The sequence below is a fragment of the Schistocerca gregaria genome, chromosome 7, assembly GCF_023897955.1.
Source record: "Schistocerca gregaria isolate iqSchGreg1 chromosome 7, iqSchGreg1.2, whole genome shotgun sequence".
NCBI classification, from domain to species: Eukaryota; Metazoa; Arthropoda; class Insecta; order Orthoptera; family Acrididae; genus Schistocerca; species Schistocerca gregaria.
Genome location: NC_064926.1, coordinates 562,751,878 through 562,779,233, shown reverse-complemented (window position 1 = coordinate 562,779,233; position 27,356 = coordinate 562,751,878). Strand labels below are relative to the sequence as shown.

Genomic DNA, 27,356 nt, shown 5'->3' with positions numbered 1-27,356 from the left:
ATGCAGAGCGCCTCTCTTGCAGAGTCTGCCACCTGAGTTTGCTAAACATCTCCGTAACGCTATCACGCTTACCAAATAACTCTGTGACGAAACGCGCCGCTCTTCTTTGGATCTTCTCTATCTCCACCGTCAACCCGATCTGGTACGGATCCCACACTGATGAGCAATACTCAAGTGTAGGTCGAACGAGTGTTTTGTAAGCCACCTGCTTTGATATGACTACATTTTCTAAGGACTCTCCCGATGAATCTTAACCTGGCAGCCGCCTTACCAACAATTAATTTTATATGATCATTCCACTTCAAATTGCTCCGTACGCATACTCCCAGATATTTTACAGAAGTAACTGCTACCAGTGTTTGTTCCGCTATCATGTAATCATACAATAAAGGATCCTTCTTTCTATGTATTCGCAATACATTACATTTGTTTGTGTTAAGGATCAGTTGCCACTCTCTCACCAATTGCCTATCCGCTGCAGATCTTCCTGCATTTCGCTACAATTTTCTAATGCTGCAACTTCTCTGTATACTACAGAATCATCCGCAAAAAGCCGCATGGAACTTCCGACTCTATCTACTAGGTCATTTATATATATCGTGAAATGGAATAGTCCCATAACACTCCCCTGTGGCACGCCAGAGGTTAATCTAACGTCTGTAGACGTCTCTCCATTGAGAACAACATGCTGTGTTGTGTTTGCTAAGAACTCTTTAATCCAGCCACACAGCTGGTCTGATATTCCGTAGGCTCTTACTTTGTTTATCAGGCGACAGTGCGGAACTGCATCGAACGCGTTCCGGAAGTCAACGAAAATAGCATCTACATGGGAGCCTGTATCTAATATTTTCTGGGTCTCATGAACAAATAAAGCGAGTTGGGTCTCACACGCTCGCTGTTTCCGGAATCCATGTTGATTCCTACAGAGTAGATTCTGGGTTTCCAGAAACGACATGAAACGCGAGCAGAAAACATGTTCTAAAATTCTACAAAAGATCGACGTCAGAGATATAGGTCTATACTTTTGCGCATCTGGTCGACGACCCTTCTTGAAGACTGGGACTACCTATTAAGTTAGGTCCCATAGTGCTCAGAGCCATTTGAACCAGAAGAAATGGTTAGATTCCAACGTAACTTAGTACACGGGCAAGCCATCGGCGGATATCTGTACGGTTCGAGTTGCTCGACAGGTACAACGGTCACCAGAGTTCAACAGTGTTGTTCGTGATTAGTGTTGTTAGCAGACCTGTTAGGGTATATAAGATGTGTGAAGAGCGTTAGACGTTCAGTTTTCACTGTGCAAGACTCGGGTATGCTGAGTAACCGGCTCTGACAGCTTCATCAGGGACCTCATTGTGGGCCTCCATTCGGCCGGCTAGTCGAATCGTGCAATATCCAGATTTGTGGGCATTCGGAAGTGACACAGGACCAGGAGCTACTGGGTTTCAACATCCCCATGATCACAAAGCGAATGACGTTGTCCGATATGTACTACATGTCTACAGGGGATGGTGCAAGGGAACATAAGGTTAGCTTACTCATCATGACGGTTCTGGTCGACCACGTAGGAGGGAATCGCCGTGCCCCAAGCATATCGTAACCCTTCACATCTGCATGTGCCACCTGAGAACAAATACTTTGACTCCCTGGGCATTCTGTGTTATCTTCCTCCATTCTTGGAGAGTAGCAACACATGGACTAGGAAATTACCATCCCATTCGCAAATTGTTCGAAACACCACAACACAAACGACTGCGTTTGGAGTGGTGCAGCAACCAGGAAACGCGGACTAGTGGTGAATGGTGCCGCAGCGCGGTTCTGCACTACCCCAGATGATTGTTGGTGAGTATGGTGGGGATCTGGGCAGACGGAGAAGTATCCGGACCACAGCAGTGTTACTGCCGGCGTCACAGTGTGGCGAGCTATCGAGTATGACTCAGGTCACTGCTGCTAGGGGCCGAGGGAACTCTGAGGGCACAGCGGTAAGTCACGGGCAACTTGCGCCCTCTCGGGTTGCCTCGCATGCGACAGCATCGTGGCGCCATTTTTCAGCAGCACAGAGCTTTTCTACAAATCGCTCGTGTCTCTGTGAGGTGTCTGCTTGATGATGGGATATTGCCGCCGCCAGCACCATCCGCAGATTTCCCTACTGGCTTCTGTATCGGGTTCTTCGACCGACGTTTGTTTGATGATTTTTCTGACGTCTCGCCAACATGGGTGGCTGGCACTGTCAAAGCTTCAGCCTCCATTGCTGGTGGTGGAGTGAAGTCGAGCTCACGGCCGCAGATTATATGTACCTCTACCGCCAACGTCCAAGGGATTTCCTGTGGTCATTTCCGGTGCTGTTCTCCTTTTGCTACATGCAACGGCCGTTCGGTGCACGGAAATACGGGACCCGTTCACCGTGAGGCTTCCTTTTTTCCTGTTGAAGCTAATCTCCTGTTGTGTATCTCCGTAGCTTGTCTGAAAAAGCGGGTGTGATAGGTCTTCTCTTCTCTTCTCTTGGAGAGATTTACTGAGTGGACGGTCTCACACATGTCCGATTTCTCCACCTGCCCCGACCTGCAAGGCCACTTTCTTCTATGATCCTGGTGTTCACTGATCGTCCACTCATTCCAACATAAACTTTTTCGCATGTGCATGGTGTGGGGGATATTCCCGACACTGGAAGTGGGTTCCTTTTCTCCTTTGCAGATCTGAGACACTCTTTAATCGTCTGACGGTTTGTAAATGCTCTTCACGCCGTGTTCGCGCAATATATGGTCGATTCTATTCGTCACTCTGGGAACGTATGGCTTTTTCCGATGTGTCACTACACCGAGTGTTTGACTCTGTTACGCTTTTTATATAACTGGTGGAGTACCCATTGCTCCTCACTTTCCAGATGTTGCATTTATGTCTGAGGTGCTGCGGCTTACATATTCGTCCTGCTCGCGTTACGAGCGTATTAATCGTGCCTCTTTTCTGACTCGGGTGGTGATTTGACAGTTTGTGCAGGTATCGGTCCGTGTCTATCGATTTTCGATGCACGCTGTGTCTCAGGTTTTCACAATCCCTTGTGATCAGCACGTCTAGATAGGGCAGCTGTTTGCCCTTTTCTATTTCCATGGTAAATTTTATGGTGGCATGGAGGCTGTTCAAGTGCCTTAGGAAGTAACCGAGCTGTTCCTCAGCATGGCTCCACATAACGAGACTATCGTCGATGTATCTGTATCTCACCTTACGTTTACAAGGTACCGAGTCCCGTGCCTGTGCTTTGAAATGTTGTATGAAGAAGTTGGCCACCACCGGACTAAGAGGACTACCCATGGCGACGCCTCCCAGCTCTTCCTCGAAGTTGCTATTCCACGTGAAACAGCTCGTGGTGACACATGCATGAAAGAGCTTGGTGATATCTTGCGGGGAAATGGAACCGATGTGCCGCAGAGTCAACAACAACAACAACAACAACAAAATCAAATCTGACCAGGACGTCGTCTGGTCCAAGTTTTAGTTCCTTCAGCTTCTCAATAAAATGTCCTGAGCTCTTTATGTAAGTGTCAGTCTTCCCCATACGCGGATGGAGCAAAGAGGGCAAGTGTTTTGCCAGTTTATACGTCGGTGACCCACGAGCGCTAACAATCGACCTTAATGGAAGATTATTCTTATGGATTTCTAGTAAACCACGCAGCCAAGGTGGTGGGGTTTCCGTGTTCTGGAGGTTACTCTGTATGTCCGGCGAGAGAGAAGACACTTCGCTTAAGCGATTCGTATTCCGTATGATCTGCTGCGTCGAATCTGCGCTTACTTTTCGGTACGTCGCCGGCCCTAACAGGCCCTGGATCTTTTGCTCATAATCTTCGGTCTCCACTACAACGATCGCAAAAAAAATGTTCAAATGTGTGTGAAATCCTATGGGACTTAACTGCTAAGGTCGTCAGTCCCTAAGCTTACACACTACTTAACCTAAGTTTTCCTAAGCACAAACACACACACCCATGCCCGGGGGAGGACTCGAACCTCCGCCGGGACCAGCCGCACAGTCCATGACTGCAGCGCCCAGACCGCTCGGTTAATCGCGCGCGGCAGAACGGTCGCATTTCGCTGATCGGTATTCAGTACCAATATATTCTTGCGGCGTTAAGACTCTTGATTTCTTGATAGCAGGAGATCATTACTCCATCGCAGTGTCGGTATCCAGGGTGTCAAGGATCAATTAGAACAGCTGTGCGCCAGCTTGCCTCAGGAGAGGATACAACAACGAATGTGTGACACGCTCGTCAAATAAGCCAGTGCACACGTCCAGGCTGATTAGTGGGCTCATACTGTGCACCTCACTGTAAGTTTGATCCGCTACTGTAATCGCTGAAGTTACATCACACACCATCTCAACCTGTGAAGTTTCATTTCATTTTTTTTTTTTCCGACCCCTCTAGGTGCTTCACTGCTTTTGTCACGCAGTGTCACTGGTCACTCCTTTTAACAGCGCACATTGGTCGCTCTGGTGCAACTTTACATGGCGGTGGTCACGTGACCCTCCACCACTGACGTCAACCAGAGTTGGTGTGTGCCAGTCGGTCGTGTGAAATCGGGGCAGCACGAAGGCTCGACGTAGAGGCGTGGCGTAACGGCAGACAGGCGCTGCTTGCTGCCTTTGGACGTGTCCACGACCACACAGCGGAAGACGTTGTCCAAGCTGTTGCTGTACCAACACGGGCTGTCCTACTGGTCTACAGGCAATGATGCAACAGAATTCGTAAAGACATTAAAGTCTGGGATTGTTGATAAAATGACAATTACACTTATTACAGGTCTGAGTTGCGGTCTCACAAATTAGAATTTCTACACTCCCCGGACGAAACATCAGACTTCGATATTTAGAAGATACAGGTTGCTGATCTGAAAGGACACATACTATAATACGAGACCGCAGGTAACCGCCATAATGCTACACCAACGATCTTGGCTGACTGCTCCGAAATATTAATATACAAACTCGCCATGACAGAAGTAAATAGAGTCGGGATACTGTCATTTTCAATAAAACACATTGCTTTTGGTGACTTACTTTATCGTCTAAAAAAAATGTACGCTGTCTGCAAGATTACGGTAAAACCTTCCTCTTCAAACTTTAATAGAAGAATAATATTTATTGAAGTTTTGATTTTTTGTTTCAGAAACAAAAACTACCTGAGATACTTTCTCCTACTTCTGTCTCATGCATATAAATTAATTCTTTGCCGCTGCTTGGTATATTTATTCAATACGGCCGGCCTTTGTGACCTAGCGGTTCTAGGCGCTTCGGTCTGGAACCGCGCAACCACTACGGTCGCAGGTTCGAATCCTATCTCGGGCATGGATGTGTGTGATGTCCTTTTTAAGTCCCATAGTGTTCTGAGCCATTTGAACCATTATTCCATACGGATTTTTTTCAAACGATCTGTTATAACGTACTAATCAAAAGGAGCCGGACCCGAGTGCCCCACCGTCTCGCCCGTGACTGCTCTCCCACCTCACTCGGCAACTGGACAGTGGACACACGTCAGTTTACAGCCACGACTCCTGTTTTAAATAAAGGTGAGTCACCGTGACCAAGTTTTGCCCTCACTTCTACTGGTCCTGAAGCAATTTAGAGAAATAGATGGATGGACGGGTATGTGAACCGCAGACCTCCCCACACGTGACCAACGACAGCCGTTTTGTCAAGCCAGGGTAAGGCCCACCGTTCCCACGACCTGACAGCGAGTCATCAAGAATGCACCCAGAAATGTCGATATTCAGCATAAGGAATATATTAGGTTATCAGACTACAACCAAACAAAATTTGGTCTACAGCACATTTCAAAAAGTGAAAAATATAACTCAAGGAGATACTACGAGGGCGTGCTGAAAAGTAATTCCTCCTCATTTGTTATGTGAAAACTCTTAACTTTTTAAAATAAAGCAAAGATTATTAACATTCTACATCTTTATTCTTCATGTCTGCATGTTCGCAGTCCTCTGCCGCTAGAGAGCCCCACAATGCAGCACGTAACAGGCGGTGTGTAGCGTAGCTACGTCGGTGCGTGAAGACCAGTGTGCTGTAATCGTCCATGAGTTCGACCACAGATGGGGCAACCTCTCCTTCAGCGTGGCGATGCCAGGTCAAACACGAGCACTGCGACATCCCCATGACTCGGCACCGTGGTCTCACTGCCATCGACCATCCTTCAAACAGTTCCTACTTGGCCCCATCCCATTTTCATATGTTTCGAAAACGTAAAGGTCACCTTCGAGGACCTCACTTTGATAGAGATGAAGCAGTGCAAGCAGAGGTGAATTCGTGCCTCCATCAACAACAAGAAAATTTTACACAGTGGTGGTATCAACGAAGTGGTGTCTCGGTGGGACACTGTGTTCGTCAGCAGGATGTCTATGTTGCGAAATAAATATGTAGACATGGAGAATAAAGATGCAGAATGTTAATTATGTTTGCTTTATTTAAAAAACTTTAGAGTTTTCACATAATAATTCGGCGTCGTTACTTTTCTGTACGCCTCCTATTACTTATTATTATAATTACTATTATTGTTATTATCATCAGCTTGCTCATAATACAGAAAATTCAACTCCACTTTCTTTTTCATATTGAAATAATTGCGACATAAGAACAGTACTTACAGTTTTTTACATTGAAGTTCTCATAGAAATTTCGATTGTTGTCAATTTCGTACTTTAACCTCCTGTCACTAGAAAGTAAGGTTGGCCGAAATGTTTGAAATTTAATTCTCGAAACCTCTCCTAGTTATGTTTTTTGTTGATATTTGTGTGTTTGTGTTAGTGATTTAACAGTGTGAAGACAAAAAAAAGGAAATATCTCTGAAAAGTGACGTGTGGAAACATTTTAAACAAAATGACAGTTGTTGAGACTTAAGTTCAAAGAATTACATTAATAGCAGAACAAGCCAATAAATTAATTTTTTAACTTCTTTAGAAATAAGTTATGGAAATGATAATTTTTCATTTATGTTACTTGTATTTTGAATGATTTTAGCTATCCATTTTTTCATATGCTGAATCAATTATTTAAATAATTTTTACAATGATTTTCCTACGTATTTATTAATGTAGAACTAAATTTGGTATTCCTTAATTATTTAGTAATTCATAAAAACCATCCTCGGAAGTTTTAAATAACATGTGCTACCCTAAATTGAAATATACATCTTAAAACTAAATTTCCAGCACCGATATACTGAAATATCGATATTATTTATTCTGTTAATGACCGATACCGATGTTTGGTACTATAATATTCGGTTGCATGGAACATCGATAATTATCTCTCGATGTCGCACGCCTGCCGACCTACAGGTGACTGACTAGCCACGGGGAGGCCCGTAGTTCCCACGCCACGCCACAGGACAACGAGAACAACGACGAAGCGCTCACCTGGTACAGGGAGTTCCCCGTGACGTAGGCGGCCACGTAATGGCTGCCGAAGCTGCGCACGAAGTTCACCACGGAGGCCGTGTCGCCCGGCACCACCTGCAAACAGACGAGCAACACGCCGCGTAAACAAAACTGCGGGAGGGCGCAGCCGCAGCTCCGGCACACGGAGGCGTCTCGAACTGGAACTAAATGCCATTTTCTATAGAGCAACTACTTTTCATATTTCAGGTAGTTTGAACTTTGCGACTGTGAGGAGTGTACTGATACATAAAAAGCGGGATTCAGGAAGGGAAGACGATGTATAGAACAGATATTTATCCTGAAGCAACTGACAGAACATAGGGCCTTAAAAAAACAAAAAGACGGTAATAACCTTCCTGGACTTCACAAATGCATATGACTCCATCGACAGACAGTCAGGATCCTGAAGAACAGAGGACTGATTTTTCGTTGCTGAACGATTTTTCACGAAACTTCAGTCGCCAGCTTCTTCTACCAGATGCCAAAATATTTTGCTAACATCCACCCACATAGGAAGGAGTGTCGGCTGCAAAAACTAACAGAATTCAGTGCTAGCATAGAAAGATGTAGGTGTTCATTTCTGATGGATGTCTCCATCATTCATCAACTGAGCTAATAGTTGATGGTTGGAAACACAGTCTGGGGAAACCAGTTCATAGATGTTGGCTATTGATGAATCATGTATACGTCTGGAGTTAACCCTCTAGGCGTCAGTTAATGCCTGAAGACGGAGCGCTGAAGCACCGAAACTGGCAGCCATATAATAAATAACATCGAAAGTTCAGAAACTGAAAAGGACATTAAAGAACTGGGAATAACTGATCTCCAGAACAGACAGTCTATGAGACATACCTGAGGGATGTCCGAGGATTTCAGGAAAAGCCCCGAAGGAAAGGTATCCCCTGGACTGAAAAAAGGAAGGAGTTACATCGGCAAAAGATGCGACAGTACTGGGTAAAGATCAAAGCCCTGCAGCTGAACAAGCGTGGTCTAAAGTAGGCCCGTTCAGTTCAAAGTAGGCCCATTCGAAACAAGAAGAAATAACATCGTAAGGACGGCTGTGGGTGTTCCATTTTATTACATAATTCTTAGAAGGGGTTGCCGGCAACGAAGAAGATCAACAGGCCTTGATTTGTAGAACCAGAAGTTACAATACATATACTTTCTCCTGTAGTGTGGGGCCACCATCAGAGTCTGTTTTAACAACCAAAGTGCGGAAAGAGGAGAAATGTCACTTTCGACAAGGCCCAGAAGTACACCGTTACGAACAGAATGGAAAAAGCAGAACTCTTTCGAAATACACTGGCCCAAAAGATAATATCAGCAAGTGGAGTGAGACCCCTGATTTAGGTCATCTTTAATGTCGTGGGACGCTGCCGAACCCGAGCACAGTAAAAATCAAATGTTTAACATAATGTATGATCAGCCAGGACTATCAATATTTAAAAATTTGGAGAGAGGAGATCTATTGTGCTACCGAGGTACCACCTCAGTGGCCACAGACAAAGCCGGAAAAAGGGCAGGACACAAATTTTTTTCAGTTTCAAGTGTTAGGGAGCGTATTAGCCCTAAATAAGAGTAAGGGGGAGGAGACCTGTTTCTTTTAAAGCATTTTTTTACTGATTGGCACTTGGAATATCCTTAGCTTAGCCAACTGCATGGCGTGACGAACAAATATGCGAAACTAGGGTGTCTTTCTCTTAGGAAGTAGCCGGTACAATGCCACTTCTTCCCCGCTGGGGTTCTTCTCCGCCAGGGCCTGTTGTTGTGTGTGAATTCCTATGGGACCAAACTGCTGAGGTCATGGGTCCCTAGACTTACACACTACTTAAACTAACTTATGCTAAGAACAACACACACATCAACGCCCGAGGGAGGACTCGAACCTCCGGCGGGAGAGGCCGCACGTCAGTGACATGACGCCACTAACCGCGCGGCGCCAGCGGCTGTTTCGACAAGACTTCTTCCTCGCATCTCATCAGGTCAGCACCCAGGTGCCTCTCCAAACAGATGAGTGGGGGACTTACGAAATTTACCGCCAGAGCTCAAATTTAGGAACGAATAATTTTGCCGAAACTTCAACCTAAACCTGCAGATCTAGCCACAATAGCAAGACGAGCTGTAGGGACAGTCAAATAATTTGCACTGACTTTCAATAACTTCAAGCCTCATTCCGAAAATTTGGCTGCAGATTTTACGATCAATACCCCTTCAACTCGGACCACACACGCAAATGTATACCCTTCTCTAGCACTATCTGTTTTTTAGTGTAATACTAACATTTTGCCAATCGCGGTACGAGTTCGCGATTATAATTGTTTTGAAAATATATACAGGGTACGTCAAAAAAATGTATACACATTTTGAACTGTCATAGACAATTTATTTCCCGTTCTACAATGTAAATATCTGTGAGAAAGTAATGTTTCTTAAACACGTAGCAGCAGCGGCAAGGAAGTAACTGCAACATGGCGGACGTGCGTTTGAGCTTTGAAGCGCGGAAGCAGATAATAAAGTGGTACTGGAAGTTTGAGAATGTAGCTGCGGTTCGAAGATAGTGGAGAAGTGAGTATGGTACAGAACCACCTTCAAGGTTAACAATTACACGTGTACGAGACAAATTCGAAATTCATGGAACAGTGTGTGATGTGCGTAAAGGTCGATCAGGGCGACCTCGTACAGCTACAAGTGATGATTCTACAACTGCGGTCTTGGAACTGTTTCAGCGTTCACCTCAAAAATCTTCAAGGCAAGCGGCAGTGAGGGTAATGTAAGTGCTAGTAGTGTGCTACGCATTCTGAAGAAAGGCAAGTCTCGTGTGGCTGGTGCAACAGCTAAGTGACGACGATCCAGATCGAAGGTTAGAATTTTGTGAATGGGTTCAGGTGATGGTGAGACGTGAACCGGGATTTATGGGTTAGCATAATTTGGTCGGATGAAGCCCAATTCAAACTCAATGGAACTGTCAATAGGCACAATTGTGTGTACTGGGCTGAAGATAATCGTCACATCACAGTTGAAAAGGCTGTGAATTTGCCTGATGTAAATGCGTGGTGTGGTTTGTCTGCAAGGGGACTCATTGGGCCTTTCCGCTTTGAAGGTACTGTTACTGGAGATACGTACCTAACAATGCTTGCTGACTCCATGTTCCCTGCCATTGTTCGGTAATGATGAGTTTTATTTCCAACAAGATGGCGCCCCGCCGCACTATCATAGGGACGTACGAGCACACCTGGATCACAGTGTGCCAGGCCAGTGGATAGGACGCAGGGGACCAATAGAGTTTCCTGCACGCTCTCCAGACCTCACGCCGCTGAATTTCTCCTTATGGGGCATAGTAAAAGATGAGGTGTACAAACGTAAACCACGTAACCTGGACACACTTTGGAATGAGATTCAGGCGGCGTGCGCAAATATCTCACTGGATACTTTTGTACGACTTACGGAATCAGTGGTGATTCGTACTCATAAATGTATTGATGCTTGAGGCCACCAGTTTGAACATTAATCACATTTGCAAAGTACATTTATTTTCGCAATTGGACTTTAAGTTTTCCATTTCCAGAAATTTAACATTGTAGAACGGGAAATAAATTTTCTATGACGCTTCAAAGTGTGTGTACATTTTTTTGACGCACCCTGTATGTTTATTACTATCAGACCCTACATCTTTAAACCGACGTTGCCAAGGTCCCAGGTGGTTATAATAAAATTGACAGTGTTCTGAGCGCTGCAGCGCGGCGGGATGTGTACACCACAGCACGCTCGAACATCTTCATTAATTGGAGCGCTCGTGAAGTACGCAGAAAAATGATAGTTCCACTTTCTTCCACCAGGTGAAAATATGGCGCTGTAAGCAGTCAAAATGTGCTGCGGGTGCAGGGAAAGAGGAGGAAAGATGAACCGCATGATAACGGTGGTTCTGGCACTTTCGTTAGGATATGGTCGCAAGTTACAACATGCGCTCACTACTGTCTCCCGACTCATCAACATGCTGAACCCGTAACACGGCATGGTCGACAGTTGCTCGCAGCATGTTCCATGTAATCAGAGCAATGCAAGGCCATACGCTGTCCTTCACATCAGGAAGAATACAGGTATATCACAGATAGACCCGGCCTTTCAGATATCCCTACAACCAGACGTAACAAGGATCTAGGTGAGGGAATCTGGAAGGCCACACATCTTGGAATTGCCTAGAGACGATGCGTTGGTACTGAAGGTTTCTCGAAGCAAATCTTTCACCTGTCAAGCGACATGTCTTGTTACCCCATCGTTCACGAAAATATTCGTGTGGGGACCACAGATGCCACTGTACATCTAAGAGGCCCGAGAGGTGTTATCCCCGGGGATCGAAAAAAAAAAAAAATCCGACCGAGAATGTAGGAGCTTGTGAAACCACGCCACACAGTCACTTAAGTCGAGTGCAGAGGATGTTCCTGCACAACATGTGACGGAGCAGAACCCCATGTGCAACAATTCTGCATTCACCGTGGAGTGTAAAATCTGCTTCCTCCACACAAAGAATGTTCCCCAGACACATATCCTGCATTTTTATGTGTGCTAAAAACACAGGGCAAAATCATGGCGTTGTAGCCTATCTTTGGGCTTCATTTTATGCACATTCTAAATCTCGCTGCGCAGACAGTGTAAAATGCGCCGCAAAAATCTTTTGAACTGTTCACGGCTGAGAGACAATTCCCATGACAGTTCGATAGCTGGCTGCAGAATTGGTACGCGCGGGATTAGCCGAACGGTCTTAGGCGCTACGTTCATGGACTGTGCGGCTGATCCCGGCGGAGGTTCGAGTCCTCACTCGGGCGTGGGTGTATGTGTTTGTCCTTAGGATAATTTAGGTTAAGTAGTGTGTAAGCTTAGGGACTGATGACCTTAGCAGTTAAGTCCCATAGGATTTCACACACATTTGAACATTTGCAGAATTCGCAGCAGGTGTTACACGGACCTCTACGGCTACATAACAACAGCTGCCACGGAAATGGCCCGCCTCCCTCTCCTTCCTGCACCACCTAATTCATCTGTTTCTTCAGATTTCTTGATGATATTCTTTAGCTCCTTTACTTCCATGGGGGCACTTCGCAGCTGTTTCTGTCAGCGACATTCCCTCAATGCAGAGTTGCTATTGCTGCTGTTATGATTAAAAGACTTCACCAGCAGAGGACGGTGTTTCTTCTCAATACCCACTGCGTTTCGTTCGAAGAAACTTCAACCATCTTAACCCATTCCGTCAATAGTAACTCCAAAAAGAAATCAACACGCCTCGACAAGCGACAAACAGCACACTGGCGACGAAACAGGCTACAATTCACGTCCTAATTGTTTACAGTGTCGTATTTTCACTTGGTGGCAGAAAGTGCAACTACAGGATGGGGCAAACAAAAGTGAACAGAGTTCAAGGGTACAAAGCAACACACCAGAGGAAAGAAAATAGAGTTATAACTTGACTATAGCAGATGTCGAAAGTGACCATCATTCTTGTGTTGGCACTTTTGGGAAGGCGGATCGAGGCTGGAGGGCTGGAAATGTTGCAATCTCATCCGAAATGCTTTGCTGCGGTTCTTGAAGACTGTGAGGGTTGTTCCGATGCACCTTAGACTTGAGGGCTACGCATACAAAGTAATCGCACGCTGACAGATCAGATGACCTGGGTGGCCAGCTAGGGCGTCGACCAGACTGACCTCTGCCCACAACTCTGTCGGACATGAAGATTGTTGTAAATGTAGTCCAAGGTTCGACCAGTTGTATGGGCAGTTGCCCCATCCCGTTCGAAGTCACTGAAGGTCTTTCCCTCCACCGTTAAGCTTGCCACATATGGCTTCAGAATTTTGCCACTGTAACGTGCCGAAGTCAGCGTCCAATGACCGAAGACGGGACCATAATGCGGCCTGCAGACACTACACACCGAGCGCCAACCTTCTCATCGTGCAATGTGTTTCGTACAAGTTAAGCGGATTCTCCGCTGCTCAGAACCTGCGTTTCTCTGACTTGACACAACCACTCAGGTGAAACCAGATTCATCAGACATAAAAAAAAAAAAAAAAAAAAAAAAACAGATTCACGTCCAAGCCATCGACTATTATCTCAGTGAACAGACACTCACAAAACTGGAGGCGTTGAGGAGCATCTGCTGGGCTGAATGCACGAACAACAGACAATCGGTAGGGACGCATGTGCAGGTCCCGCATAATCTGGTGTCTGGGCACTTTTTAAATGTTTTTTGACTTTTTCAAAACAGATCTTGTCTGACGCCGATTTCGGACTGAGTGACGCCGTCAAACTTCTCACCTAACAACTGACCACACCGTTCCCACTATTTTGCTGTCATGCGTCTTTCCACAACGAACATCAGCTGCTCCGACACAGCCCGCGCTATGCACTGAACCGCTGTGGATCACGTGCCGGTCATACACGTGATGTGCGCATCACGCGTGTGGTTATACTGTTCGCAGATGATGCTGTAATTTACCGTCTAGTAAGGTCATCCGAAGACCAGTACAGCTGCAAAGCGACTTACAAAAGATTGCTGTATGGTGTGTCAGGTGTCAGTTGACGCTAAATAACGAAAAGTGTGAGATGATCCACATGAGTTCCAAAAGAAATCCGTTGGAATTCGATTACTCGATAAATAGTACAATTCTCAAGGCTGTCAATTCAACTAAGTACCTGAGTGTTAAAATTACGAACAATTTCATTTGGAAAGACCACAAAGAAAATATTGTGGGGAAGGCGAGCCAAAGGTTGCGTTTCATTGGCAGGACACTTAGAAGATGCAACAAGTCCACTAAAGAGACAGCTTACACTACACTCGTTCGTCCTCTGTTAGAATATTGCTGCGCGGTGTGGGATCCTTACCAGGTGGGATTGACGGAGGACATCGAAAGGGTGCAAAAACGGGCAGCTCGTTTTGTATTATCGCGTTATAGGGGAGAGAGTGTGGCAGATATGATACACGAGTTGGAATGGAAGTCATTACAGCATAGACGTTTTTCGTCGCGGCGAGACCTTTTTACGAAATTTCAGTCACCAACTTTCTCTTCCGAATGCGAAAATATTTTGTTGAGCCCAACCTACATAGGTAGGAATGATCATCAAAATAAAATAAGAGAAATCCGAGCTCGAACAGAAAGGTTTAGGTGTTCGTTTTTCCCGCTCGCTGTTCGGGAGTGGAATAGTAGAGAGATAGTATGATTGTGGTTCGATGAACCCTCTGCCAAGCACTTAAATGTGAATTGCAGAGTAGTCATGTAGATGTAGATGTAGGTATACGCATAGATTCACGTTCAATCGCATTCACTCGTCGGGGCTGGAGTTATTTGCCCCACCTCGTGTTATTTTTTCAGCTTACTCCGACGGAGCACCGACTAATGAACACTCCTACGATGAGATTTTCAATCTGCAGCGGAGTGTGCGCTGATATGAAACTTCCTAGCAGATTAAAACTGTGTGCCCGACCTAGACTCGAACTCGGGACCTACAGGAGGGCTTCTGTAAAGTTTGGAAGGTAGGAGACGAGGTACTGGCGGAAGTAAAGCTGTGATGACGGGGCGTGAGTCGTGCTTGGGTAGCTCAGATGGTAGAGCACATGGCCATGGGAAAGGTCCCGAGTTCGAGTCTCGGTCCGGCACACAGTTTTAATCTGCCAGGAAGTTTCACACCTACGATGTTTAGGAGTCTTGCGATGTGTACAGCTCGTACTGCAGCACTCGGAACTCCGTCAGTTTATGGCCAGATTGTCAATCAAAACGGTCAAAAATGCGATATTTATTGCATTTTTTAAAGGTATATGTGTTTAGAATGTTGAGACGAAAAGGTTACTTTTAATCCATGCGTTACAAAAGTTTCTACAGTCCACTGTTCGAAGCAGTGTCACCGCCGCCGAGGGACGCTTTCAGCCGCTGGCGCCCGGCTCAAGTAGAAAACTCGTCGTGACGTGATGCGCATTCACAGAATGATTTATACTGCAGTGTGCATGCCAACATATTCGCCGAAAAAGCTGACGAACAACGTGTTCCGGTTGCCGAACGCAGCATATCCTGTTCAGCCGTATCGGCTTTTCTCGTCAAGAAGGCCTAGGAAGTGCCTTCCGGGAACAATTCGAGTTAGAGGAAGGGCTGATGTACGGTGCTGGAACTGCAGACTGAACCAAAGTACCAGTAACACCCTTTTTTGGTGAAATTTTGGTCAAAACGAAATTTTTTGTCCGCCATATTGGATTACTTAATTTGAATTTTGAAAATTTAACTGCAGATTGGTGTTCAGCGGCATGAAAAATATATAATAACACGAAGCTTTTATATGAAAATTGAACTAATAATACATATAAAAGGTTTCCCTAAACTTTGAACAAGTTTTTTCCGAGAAAAGATATTCCAAAACTGCGTGCAGCGTAAAATAAAAACGGTTCAACCTAATAACTTCTAACATAAACCCCTGAAAAGTTAACACTTTTCTTGGGAGCTTATACATATAATATACGAAATTTGTTAATATTAATTACTATTTGTGAAGCCATAAAGAGCGAACAAAACCCCCAAAAATGGAACTCATAGTTCGAGTTAGATTACATTGCGTTTAAGTATAATCTCCCATAAATTTAATGTATTATCGACTGATGTTATCGATTTGCCATCTGCACTGGCCGAGCGGTTCTAGGCGCTACAGTCTCGAACCGCGCGACCGGTACGGTCGCAGGTTCGAATCCTGCCTCGGGCGTGGATGTGTGTGATGTCTGATGTCCTTAGGTTAGTTAGGTTTAAGTAGTTGTAAGTTGTAGGGGACTGATGGCCTCAGATGTTAAGTCCCATAGTGCTCAGAGCCATTTGAACCATTTTTTGTAATCCATTTTTTACTTCAGATAACTCCTGAGCGACTACACTGCACGCAGTCAGCGTACTTCACAGTCGCAGGCCCTTGATCAAATCATAATTACAGGCGCCATTTTGTTTTTGTATTGAAAATCTAAAATAAAGTTATAAGCATGATCAATGATAATCCCAAAAACAGATCGTTTCTATGTTTTTCGTAAAAAAATCCGAATTTTGCCTATTTTTTTCTCATTTTGTTGAGAACCGGACCTCGATTATAACCAACCGGTATTAGTTTAGATTTGTCAATTGTGCGCGTTTCATGTAATAACCAGGATCAACTGTGATTCTTGTTTAATTTCGTAGGTAACGCATTTCTTATTCACTATCTTCTAGAGCAACTAAGAAATACGTGAGGTCAACAAGGCCACTTTGCATACGTGTAGCCACGACAGAACCCGAGCGCCCTGCCGCACTGAGACGCCACTTCAGGTCTGCTGGCAGCGCTCGGGTCTGGCAGTACGAGACGCTAGCAGAGACGCCAGAGAAATGCCTTCAGTCTCCGCTCAGAACAAGAGTGACAAGCTTTGTGTGCAATTTCTAAATAATAATGGAATGGAGAACAAGAAATTCTGCGTACATTCCTTCCTTACTGATCGTGGCATTAACTGCTTATTTGACACGCGTTGTAATGATTTAAGAAATTACACTACTGGCCATTAAAACTGCTACACCAAGAAGAAATGCAGGTGATAAACGGGTATCCATTGGACAAATATATTATACTAGAACTGACATGTGATTACATTTTCACGCATTTTGGGTGCATAGATCCTGAGAAATCAGTACCCTGAACAACCACCTCTGGCCGTAATAACGACCTTCATACGCCTGGGCATTGAGTCAAACAGAGCTTGGATGGCGTGTACAGGTACAGCTGCTCATGCAGCTTCAACACGGTACCACAGTTCAGCAAGAGTAGTGACTCGCGTACTGTGACGAGCCAGTTGCTCGGCCACCATTTCAATTGGTGAGAGATCTGGAGAATGTGCTGGCCAGGGCAGCAGTCGAACATTTTCTGTATCCAGAAAGGCCCGTACAGGACCTGGAACATGCGGTCGTGCATTATCCTGCTGAAATGTAGGGTTTCGAAGGGATAGATGAATGGTAGAGCCACGGGTCGTTACACGTCTGAAATGTAACGTCCACTGTTCAAAGCGCCGTCAATGCGAACAAGAGGTGACCGAGACGTGTAACCAATGGCACCCCATACCATCACTCCAGGGGATACGCCAGTATGGCGATGACGAATACCCGCTTCCAATGTGCGTTCACCGCGATGTCGCCAAACACGGATGCGACCATCATGATGCTGTGAACAGGAGCTGACGTTTTGCCATCCGTACACCCAGGTTTGTCGTCGAGTACACCATCGCAGTGCCTGTGATGCAGCGTCAAGGGTAACCCCAGCCATGGTCTCCCAGCTGATAGTCCGTACTGCTGCAAACGTCGTCGGACTGTTCGTGCAGATGGTTGCTGTCTTGCAAACGTCCTCATCTGTTGACTCAGGAATCGAGACGTGGCTGCACGATCCGTTACAGCCATGCGGATAAGATGTCTGTCATCTCGACTGCTAGTGATACGAGGCTGTTGGGATCCAGCACGGCGTTCCGTATTACCCACCTGAACCCACCGATTCCATATTCTCCTAACAATCAATGGATCTCGACCAACGCGAGCAGCAATGTAGCGATACGATAAACCGCAATCGCGATAGGCTACAATCCGACCTTTATCAAAGTCGGAAACGTGATTTCTTCTCCTTACACGAGGCATCACAACAATGTTTCACCAGGCAACCCCGGTCAAATGCTGTTTGTGTATGAGAAATCGGTTGGAAACGTTGCCCATGTCAGCACGTTGTAGGTGTCGTGACAGGCGCCAACCTTGTGTGAATGCTCTGAAAAGCATATCACAGCACCTTCTTCCTGTCGGTTACATTTCGCGTCTGTAGCACGTCATCTTCGAGGTGTAGCAATTTTAATGGCCAGTAGTGTACATTTCGACGAGGTAGTGGATATCTACCGAGATTAACTGACAAAAAAGATCGCTGTTTTAAGCAAAGTAATCTCATTAGAGGAAAAGATTTTAGTGACCTGTGTACTCGGTAGCTAATTGTTTGTTGTCTGCAGAGACAGTTACTGTTTCAGTTGTAACTGTAAAGCATACATAGAAGTGCTTTTCAGTGTTTATTTGGAAATTATATTATTGCATACCTGAAAGTAAATTTACAAATGTTTCAGACAAGAAGTCGGGAACCTGTCTCCTTTGTTTGGAAATCTTATTTCTTAAAATGTACGCCCCCGGTAGGTGAATGGTCAGCGTGACGGATTGTCAGTCTTGTGGGCTCGGGTCGGGGAATTTTCTCCGCCCAGGAACTGGGTGTTGTGCTGTCCTCCTCATCATCCTATGATCCTCATCGACTGCAGGTCGCCGAAGTGACTTAAAATTGAAAGACCAACACCCGGCGAACGGTCTGACAGACGGGGGGCGCTAGCCATACGATTAAATAAAATTTCTTAAAATAATTCTAGCGTGTCTGTATGTGTCGTATTAGCATGACTTGCTGCAGCAGGTGATGGAGCTGTGCTATTTCGGTCTGGAAGTAGGATTCGGGGAATTCGGGTAAAACTTACATAGCCCGGATACTAAACGTGCTTCGTCTGTGGCGTAAATTTCTTGTGGTTGGAATGGAGCATCGGGAACAGGCTGTGAGGAAATTGAGGATCAATAACTTCAAAGATCTCCAGCCAACCATAGTCCAGGAAGTGCGTTACTGTAATTAGTTTGAAAACGTGACTGTAATGTGAAGAGTCTTATTCTTCGAACTAAACTTCATTTATGATCCTCGTAATTCCCAACACTTTCTTCTCCCCCAGTTCGTGTTTTCAATAGTTCTGAGATGGAATGTCCCAAGTTGCTGAATCCAAATGAGTATCGCAGATAAAAGATTCGGTGTAAAAACTATCCGTAGCGCTCACGTGGGCGGACAAAAGTAGGTAAGCGGCAGGTAGCGTCTCGTGCGTCTTAGAGAGCGTATATAGAGGGAGGGAGTGGCCAATGGCGATAGCGTCGCTGACTGGTTAAGAGCCGAGGACGCCATGTTTTCACCAAATTGACGCTGACTTGGTACGAGTAAATACTGTGTGTGATTCTGTACCATTGGTTCTCTTCAACGCTTCTAACGCCAATACCATTGTACAATTATGTACAGGTTGTAATACAGTAATATTGAAGGACTTTTCCATGTTCTCTGTCGGTTCTATTTACGTAAATTACTTTACAGTCACTCTGTTGATCGAATCTATGACGATACTTTTAGAACTTCAAAGCAATTTTAGAGGCAAAATTTTTATTTAAAGTTATTTACTGAGTCTCACTCGTAAAATGAATTACAAAATCATCAAGGACAGTCAAGAGAGGAATACCTGGTTGCTCCGCTGTTGGGTGCAAATCCGAAGTGAAGATGCTTGTTTTCCGAAGAAATGAAGAGACTGTTAGAAAGTTAGTTTGGTTTCTTTGTCTATCGAACAACCAATTTCTTTCTATATGATTATAATGCCTACAAAACGAAATTAAAAAATTACAGAACAACCTTTTAACTGACACATCCCCTCCATGACAGTAAAGGAATATGAACACCTGAGTACTACCAACATGACATTGTAGCGGGTGTTCGGTTAGAGGGCCGTGTGCTCTCTGTATTAAAAATCAACTGAGTCCAAGAATCGCCTATGAACTTGAACGGATGTCTTGTGACGTCCGCTCAGACCCAACCTCGAAGGAAGAAGAAGAAGAAGAAGAAGAAGAAGAAGAAGAAGAAAAAAAAAAAACTCTTGCGGTAGAGTTTTAACCTTCTAATCTAAAGGTCGTGAGTTCGAATCGCGCTCAATCCAAGTTTTTTTGAACTTTATTTTCTAGACTTTTAATGGTTCTAGAGTGACAATTCGTGCTACACGATGTGTTTTGACATGTATACGGGACCCTAAGTCTACGTACTCCCTCCTGGCGACTCGCACTTGGCTCTGTAGTCTTCGCTACTCACATTCCTGTAAATTATAACTATCGTGTGGATATTGAGTTACCTATTTTGAATTAAGATCGACACACGCGTAAAATGCATTATGTAGGGACGGAAAGACACAAGAGTTTATCAATTACAGCGATGAATATCCGCACGGAAAAATCTGAAATAGCATCGTGTACTCTGAGATACATTAAATGAAATTTCTTTTTCTCATTAATCAGTTGTCAGTGTTTATATAGCATCATAAAACACAGCTGTTGAAATTCGGCAGACATACACACTGCTTCACGATACTTCCATTTGCTCACATATCTATCAGGCCTATATAAACATAGACGAATGGCATTTGTTTTAATCATGTACCGAGTATTAAGCTGGAGGTCTGCTGTGGTCTCGTGTGTCAAACACACGCCTTATTTTACTCGTGAAGTGGCTAGCTTAGTGTTTGTGTCGCTACCTAGTTCCATGTCCCGAGCGCGATCTGGTAGGAAGGTGTCGGCTACGGGCAGACTGGCCACGCTCTCCCTATATAGGCTCTCCAGTGCGCCTCTGCCGGCAACGCACCCTCCAAACCCACCCTGACCAGTTCACCGCTTGGTGCAACCAGTGGTTCCTCCGTGTTAATCCCTCCAAGACCCAGGCGATCATCATAGGCCGCACCACCCGCTCCTTCCGCCTCCATGATGTCTACCTCACCATTTATGGCCGTCCTATCCACCTCACTCCTACCCTCACATACCTTGGCCTCACACTCGACCGCCACCTCACCTGGACTCCCCATCTCCTTACCACCCAAAACAAAGCTCACATCAGACTCCGCCTCCTGAAACTCCTGTCCGGCCAGACGTGGGGTCTGCATCCTTCCACCATCCTTCACACCTACAAATCCTTGATCCGCCGCATCTTCTGTTATGACAGCGTACATTGGATTACGCCCCTCCCCGGTTCTATCAAGCCCTCCAAATCCTCGAACGCCATGCGCTCCGTCTCGCCTTCCACATCCGCCTTCCGTCCCCCACGCACATCCTCTACGACCTCATCCCCTCCCCCACCTCCTCCTCTTCCTTCTCAACATCCGCACACTATACAGGGAGTTACAAAAAGGCACAGCCAAACTCTCAAGAAACATTCCTCACACGCAAAGAAAGAAAATATGTTAAATGGACATCGGAAACACTTACTTTCCATGTTAGAGCTCATTTTATTACTTCTCTTCAAATCACATTAATCATGGAATGGAAACACACAGCAACACAACGTACCAGCGTGACTTCAAACACTTTGTTACAGGAAATGTTCAAAATGTCTTCCGTTAGCGAGGATACATACATTCACCCTCCGTCGCATGGAATCCCTGTTGCGCTGATGCAGCCCTAGGTAATGGCGTATTGTATCACAGCCGTCGACAATACGAGCACGAAGAGTCTCTATATTTGGTACAGGGGTTGCATAGACAATGCCCCCATAAGTGAAAGTCAAGAGGGTTGAGGTCAGCAGAGCTTGGAGGCCACGGAATTGGTCCGCCTCTACCAATCCATCGATCAACGAATCTGTTTTCGAGAAGCGTACGAACGCTTCGACTGAAATGTGCAGGAGCTCCATCGTGCATGAACCACATGTTGTGTCGTACTTGTAAAGGCACATGTTCTAGCAGCACAGGTAGAGTATCCCGTATGAAATCATGATAACGTGCTCCATTGAGCGTAGGTGGAAGAACATGGGGCCCAATGAAGACATCACCAACAATGTCTGCCCAAACGTTCACAGAAAATCTGTGTTGATGACGTGATTGCACAATTGCGTGTGGATTCTCGTCAGCCCACACTTGTTCATTGTGAAAATTTACAATTTGATCACTTTGGAATGAAGCCTCCCCGCTAAAGAGAACATTTTCACTGGAATGAGGATTAGCACATTGTTCTATGAACCATTCGCAGAAGTGTACCCGTAGAGTCCAATCAGCTGCTGTTAGTGCCTGCACATGCTGTACATGGTACGGAAACAACTGGTTCTCCCGTAGCACTCTCCATACAGTGACGTTGTCAACGTTACCTTGCACAGCAGCAACTTCTCTGACGCTGACATTACGGTTATCGTCAACTGCACGGAGAATTGCCTCGTGCATTGCAGATGTCCTCGTCGTTCTAGGTCTTCCCCAGTCGCGAGTCATAGGCTGGAATGTTCCATGCTCCCTAAGACGCCGATTAATCGCTTCGAACGTCTTCCTGTCGGGACACCTTCGTCCTGGAAATCTGTCTCGATACAAGCGTACCGCGCCACAGCTGTTGCCCCGTGCTAATCCATACATCAAATGGGCATCTGCCAACTCCGCAATTGTAAACATTGCACTGACTGCAAAACCACGTTCGTGATGAACACTAAACTGTTGATGCTACATACTGTTGTGCTTGATGCTAAGACTATAGAGCAATGTGTCGCATGTTAACACAAGCACCGAAGTCAATATTACCTTCCTTCAATTGGTGAATCGAGGAATTACAGTACATACTGACGAAACTAAAGTGAGCTCTAACATGCAAATTAAGCGTTTCCGGACACATGTCCACATAACATCTTTTCTTTAATTGTGTGTGAGGAATGTTTCCTGAAAGTTTGGCCGTACCTTTTTGTAACACCCTGTATATTGTCCGCCGCCTCGATCACCCTCAACCCCGACCAGTTGCCGCGCCTTTACCGTTGTGTCCCACCCTCTCCCCATCTCCACACCATCTGCCTCCTTTCCTAACGCAATTTTCACCGTCTATCCCTCCCAGATGATGAGCTTCGCCCTGTCATCTACACTTCCTACGAACTCTAACTCCATCTTCCTGACTCCTCCTCAGGGCTCCCTCTCCTCCCCCTCCCTCCTCATGAGCGGCTTCCACCTCCTATTCCCTTTCCCTCTCTTGTGGCCCCTTTCCAATGTCTCTGCACTTCCTCCTGCCTTGTCTTCCCTCTTCATCTCCCACCCCACGTGTCTCCTCCCCCTTCATGTACCCACTGACACCCCTCCTCTCTTCATCCTGCCGCTTCCCCTGCTGCCCCTTGCTCTCCCCTCCTTTTCCATCCTCTCCGACCTTTCCCTCGGCAGGTCCCACCTGGCAGTTTTATTCTTCGTCGTGTGTGCTCCGAGTGGGTTTTAAGTGTGTTGTTCTGGAGTGTTTTTAATACTGTGGCCGACTTCTAACCTGAGCATGCGCATTCAGTGTCTTCTCAGTGTTTTAAGAATCGCCAACTGTGTTTTTTAAACTTTCTGGTGACTTTTTTAACTGTCCCCCATGAATGTCTCCATGTCAGTGTATTTTTACCTCCATTTGCTCCCCTTACTCTGTTTTATGTTCCCCTTTTTTATCTCCTTATGTACGTATCATTTTATTCTTGTTTTAGTTGTCGTGTCACTCGGCTGAAGAGTGGCGAACTGTGCCACTGACAGCCGTTCCCTGCCGGCAGCACTGCCGCGGTACCCTCCACTATGCTGGCTCACCTTGTCGGCCTCGTGGCGCACGGCGTCCAGCAGCGTGAGCGGCGCCCCCTGGGCGAGGGCGGCGCGCCGGCGGTGCCGGGCCACCCTCACCAGCACGTAGCAGTGCTGGGCGGCGCCGGACGCGAACGTGGACGCGATGCCCAGGTGGCGCGACAGCGAGGCGCGCGACCAGCCGCCGGAGAAGGCGCGCCACGGCCGCTCCAGCCGCTCCACCGAGAAGTCGCGGAAGTACGCCTGCATCAGCTGCTTCAGGTTGTCGCAGAACTCCATGTGGAAGTCGCCCTGCGCACACCGCCGGCCGCGCCGCGGCGTCAGCAAAAAAAAGGTCTTCCACCGTGCTTACCATCTCACCCCCTACTACACTCTCATTTAAAATACTGGGTGACAATTACTGAACTGCATGAGAAAACGCATCAGTTAGTTACAAACTACCGTGCGCACACACTTCATTGAACATGTAAACGTCACAACAGACATTCAGATATAGGTTACAACATGTTTGATACACCGTAGTCTTGCGGTAGCGTTCTCACGTACAGCACATGGGGTCCCGGGTTCGATTCCCGGCGGGGTCAGGGATTTTCTGTGCCTCGCGATGACTGGGTCTTGTGTGTTCTTCATCGTCTTTTCATCATCATTGACTCGCACGCCGCCGAAGTGGCGTCAGCTAAAAAGGACTTGCAATATGGTGGCTGAACTTCCCTGCATGGGGCCTCCCAGCCAACAATGCCACACCATAATTTCATTTCATTGGCAATAATGTGGTGCAGGCGAATAGCGAAATTCTGCATGACCCGCTAAAGTGTCGCAACATCAATGCTGTCAGTGACCTACTGAATGGCTGTTTTGGGGTTATTTTAGTACACCATGTCCTTAATATAGCACAACAAAAAGGAGTCGCATGTCTTCTGATCCTGGGAATATGGCGGCCAATCGAGGCGCATGCCAGCGGCCTTTGGGTGCTGCAGAGCCAGAATGCGGTCAAGAATGTGCTCCTCAAGGACATCAAACACTCTCCTGCTACGACGGTGTCGAGCTCGTTCTTGCATGAACTACATCTTGTCGAAATCAGGGTCACTTTGGATAATGGGAATGAAGTCGTCCTCTTAAACCTTCCCGAATCGTTTGGTAGCCACCGTTCCATCAAGCAAAATCGCTCCGATTATTCCATGACTGGACATTGAACACCACACATTCACCTGTTGAGAGTGAAGAGAAATCACGAAATGCGGATTCTCAGTCTGCAAACGCGCCCGTTTCGCTTACTGACAAACCCATCCAAATAAAGGTGGGTTTTCGTTGCTGAACCAAACCATACATGCGCATAGTTATTCCCATCATTCTTCGCGCACAATGGTGCAGTTTGAACGTCCTAACGCAAAGCGTTCAGAAGTTATGGCACGATTCTATTTCATATCGTTCAATAATTGTCACCCTGTAACTGGCATTAGACAGCTAGGTTCCAGCGTGCAGGAAGAGCCCGAATAAATTTGGAAAGAGTGCTGGAAGGAAAACCCAAAACCCGATAGATGCACACGATTAATGATGACCTCGCCGCTAGAGGAAAGACAGTGGATGATGTCCTCCGTCACAGATCACACATGAACAAAAGGCAGCGGAAGAGACTCATTAACAGTACCTGGGAAACTGGAACTCTACACTGGTGATGATGATTATGATGAATAAAAAATTTTGGAAATTTGTGGTAATATCTTATGGGACCATACTGCTGAGGTCATCGGTCCCTAAGCTTACGCACTACTTAATCTAACTTAAACTAACTTAAGCTAAGGTCAACACACACACCACGGAGTACTCGAACCCTCGACGGGGGAAGCCGCGGGGACCGTGATAAGGTGGCCGACACCGCACGGCTACCCCGCGCGGCACGACGAACAGATAGCTAGAGGACTGGACTGCTTCCATCAGCAGTACGCAGATGGAACCTGTCGCCTCCAACTATGCTTCCACTGGTGTAAAGTATTCCTCGATGTGATGCTGCTGAAAATTGCCTTACAGACGACTTTAACAAATTGAAGGACAGTGACGTTTTCCAGTACATGGCAGGGATGGTACAGCAACCAGTAATACTTGCATATGGTGATGAAACTAGTCAGTCTTGGTTGCAAGGATGCATGTGTTATTTATTTGCCAGTGACGGTTTCGCCTGATTCAGGCATCTTCAGACTGGCTGAATATTAGAAGACATTAGGTACACGGGATACCGAGCACACATAACGATCTCAACAAATAACTGCCCTCGTCAAATGTCTGGAAACATTGCACGCTGTCCTTTATGAGATATGCGACGTAATCTAATGAGTGCAGAAGAGGAGCAGACCTACAAAGACTAATCCTGTTCTGCATTCATTAGATTACGCCGCATATCTCAACACGGGCAGCGTACAATGTTTCCAGATATTTGACGAGGACAGTTATTTGTTGGGACGTTCTGTGTGCTCGGTATCCCATGTACCTAACGCCAACTAATATTCAGGCAATCTAAAGATGCCTGAATCACGGGAAACGCGTCATTAGTAAATAAATAACACAGGCATCCCTGCAACCAAGACTGAATGTTTCTTCATCGTATACGAGTTTTGCTGTTTACTGTAACGTTCCTGCCATGTATGTCTTTGTCCTTCATGTCGTTAAAGTCACCTCTAAGATAATTTTCAGTAGCATCATATCGAGGGAGCGGTGCATAGGAGATGTGGGGAACGAATGTCCGTACAGGATCGCTCTTTATCTGCAAATTCGTAGTGCTGATACCATGCTGTGATACTGACGTACTTAACAGGTGATAAAAAATTATGCGTTAACCATCAGGATATAAAAGTCATTTGCCACTGCGGTGCTACATTTATAAATGAGATTAAATTGAAATGGACAGATGACATCAAATTAAGAGACAAATTTGTTGAAATCACACTATACGAAACAGATATAATGAATTAAGATTTAATGGACGTCAGTCAGGGAAGCTGAAACAAGATTTCCCTAGAAATTAAACTGTGGATATTTGTCCGAATTTTCAATGCCAGACGATGAGTGAAAGGGCATCAAATTAACCAGCTTGATGTGTGGTGTTGCAAAAGGATATTCCACTGCTTGAAGGTAACCCGAGTAATACGAAAAAGTTAAATAGTTATTTGAACGAAAAGTTACATATTTCACGAACAGCTCCTACTATCTACGTCTATCAAATATCAAAAACTTTATCTCTTAAAGATCAGCTATTCTGCGAAGTTATACTGATGTGATATTTTACTCTCATTTAAAAAAATTAAATAAAAAATTGAAAAATACGATCAGATGTTTCGTGAAATGACTTGTCTAGAAATGATAAATTAAACGCATTAGAGAAACATTTGACACGTCGTCGAATGATCTTCGAAATCAGACATGGCATATGAGGTGCCAACTGAGAATATAAAATTCATTGTTTTACTTAGGATCTTAAAATTTTAAACAGTGCCAGAGGATATTAATCTGGTGGATTATGTAGACCGAGACCCAGCCGTTTGCGAGA

General features: G+C 45.6%; 1 protein-coding gene across 3 annotated transcripts in view; it reads right to left on the bottom strand.

The window, feature by feature from the left end:
• Positions 1-27,356, bottom strand: part of LOC126281616 (torso-like protein) — a 316,979-nt gene that overhangs the window by 75,567 nt on the left and 214,056 nt on the right. For all 3 annotated transcript variants that reach the window (XM_049980736.1, XM_049980737.1, XM_049980735.1), the window contains exons 3-4: positions 23,825-24,106; positions 7,411-7,506 (exon numbers count right to left, since the gene is read on the bottom strand). In XM_049980736.1, coding sequence (XP_049836693.1) covers positions 7,411-7,506; positions 23,825-24,106 — 378 coding nt within the window. The remainder of the gene's footprint in view (positions 1-7,410; positions 7,507-23,824; positions 24,107-27,356) is intronic.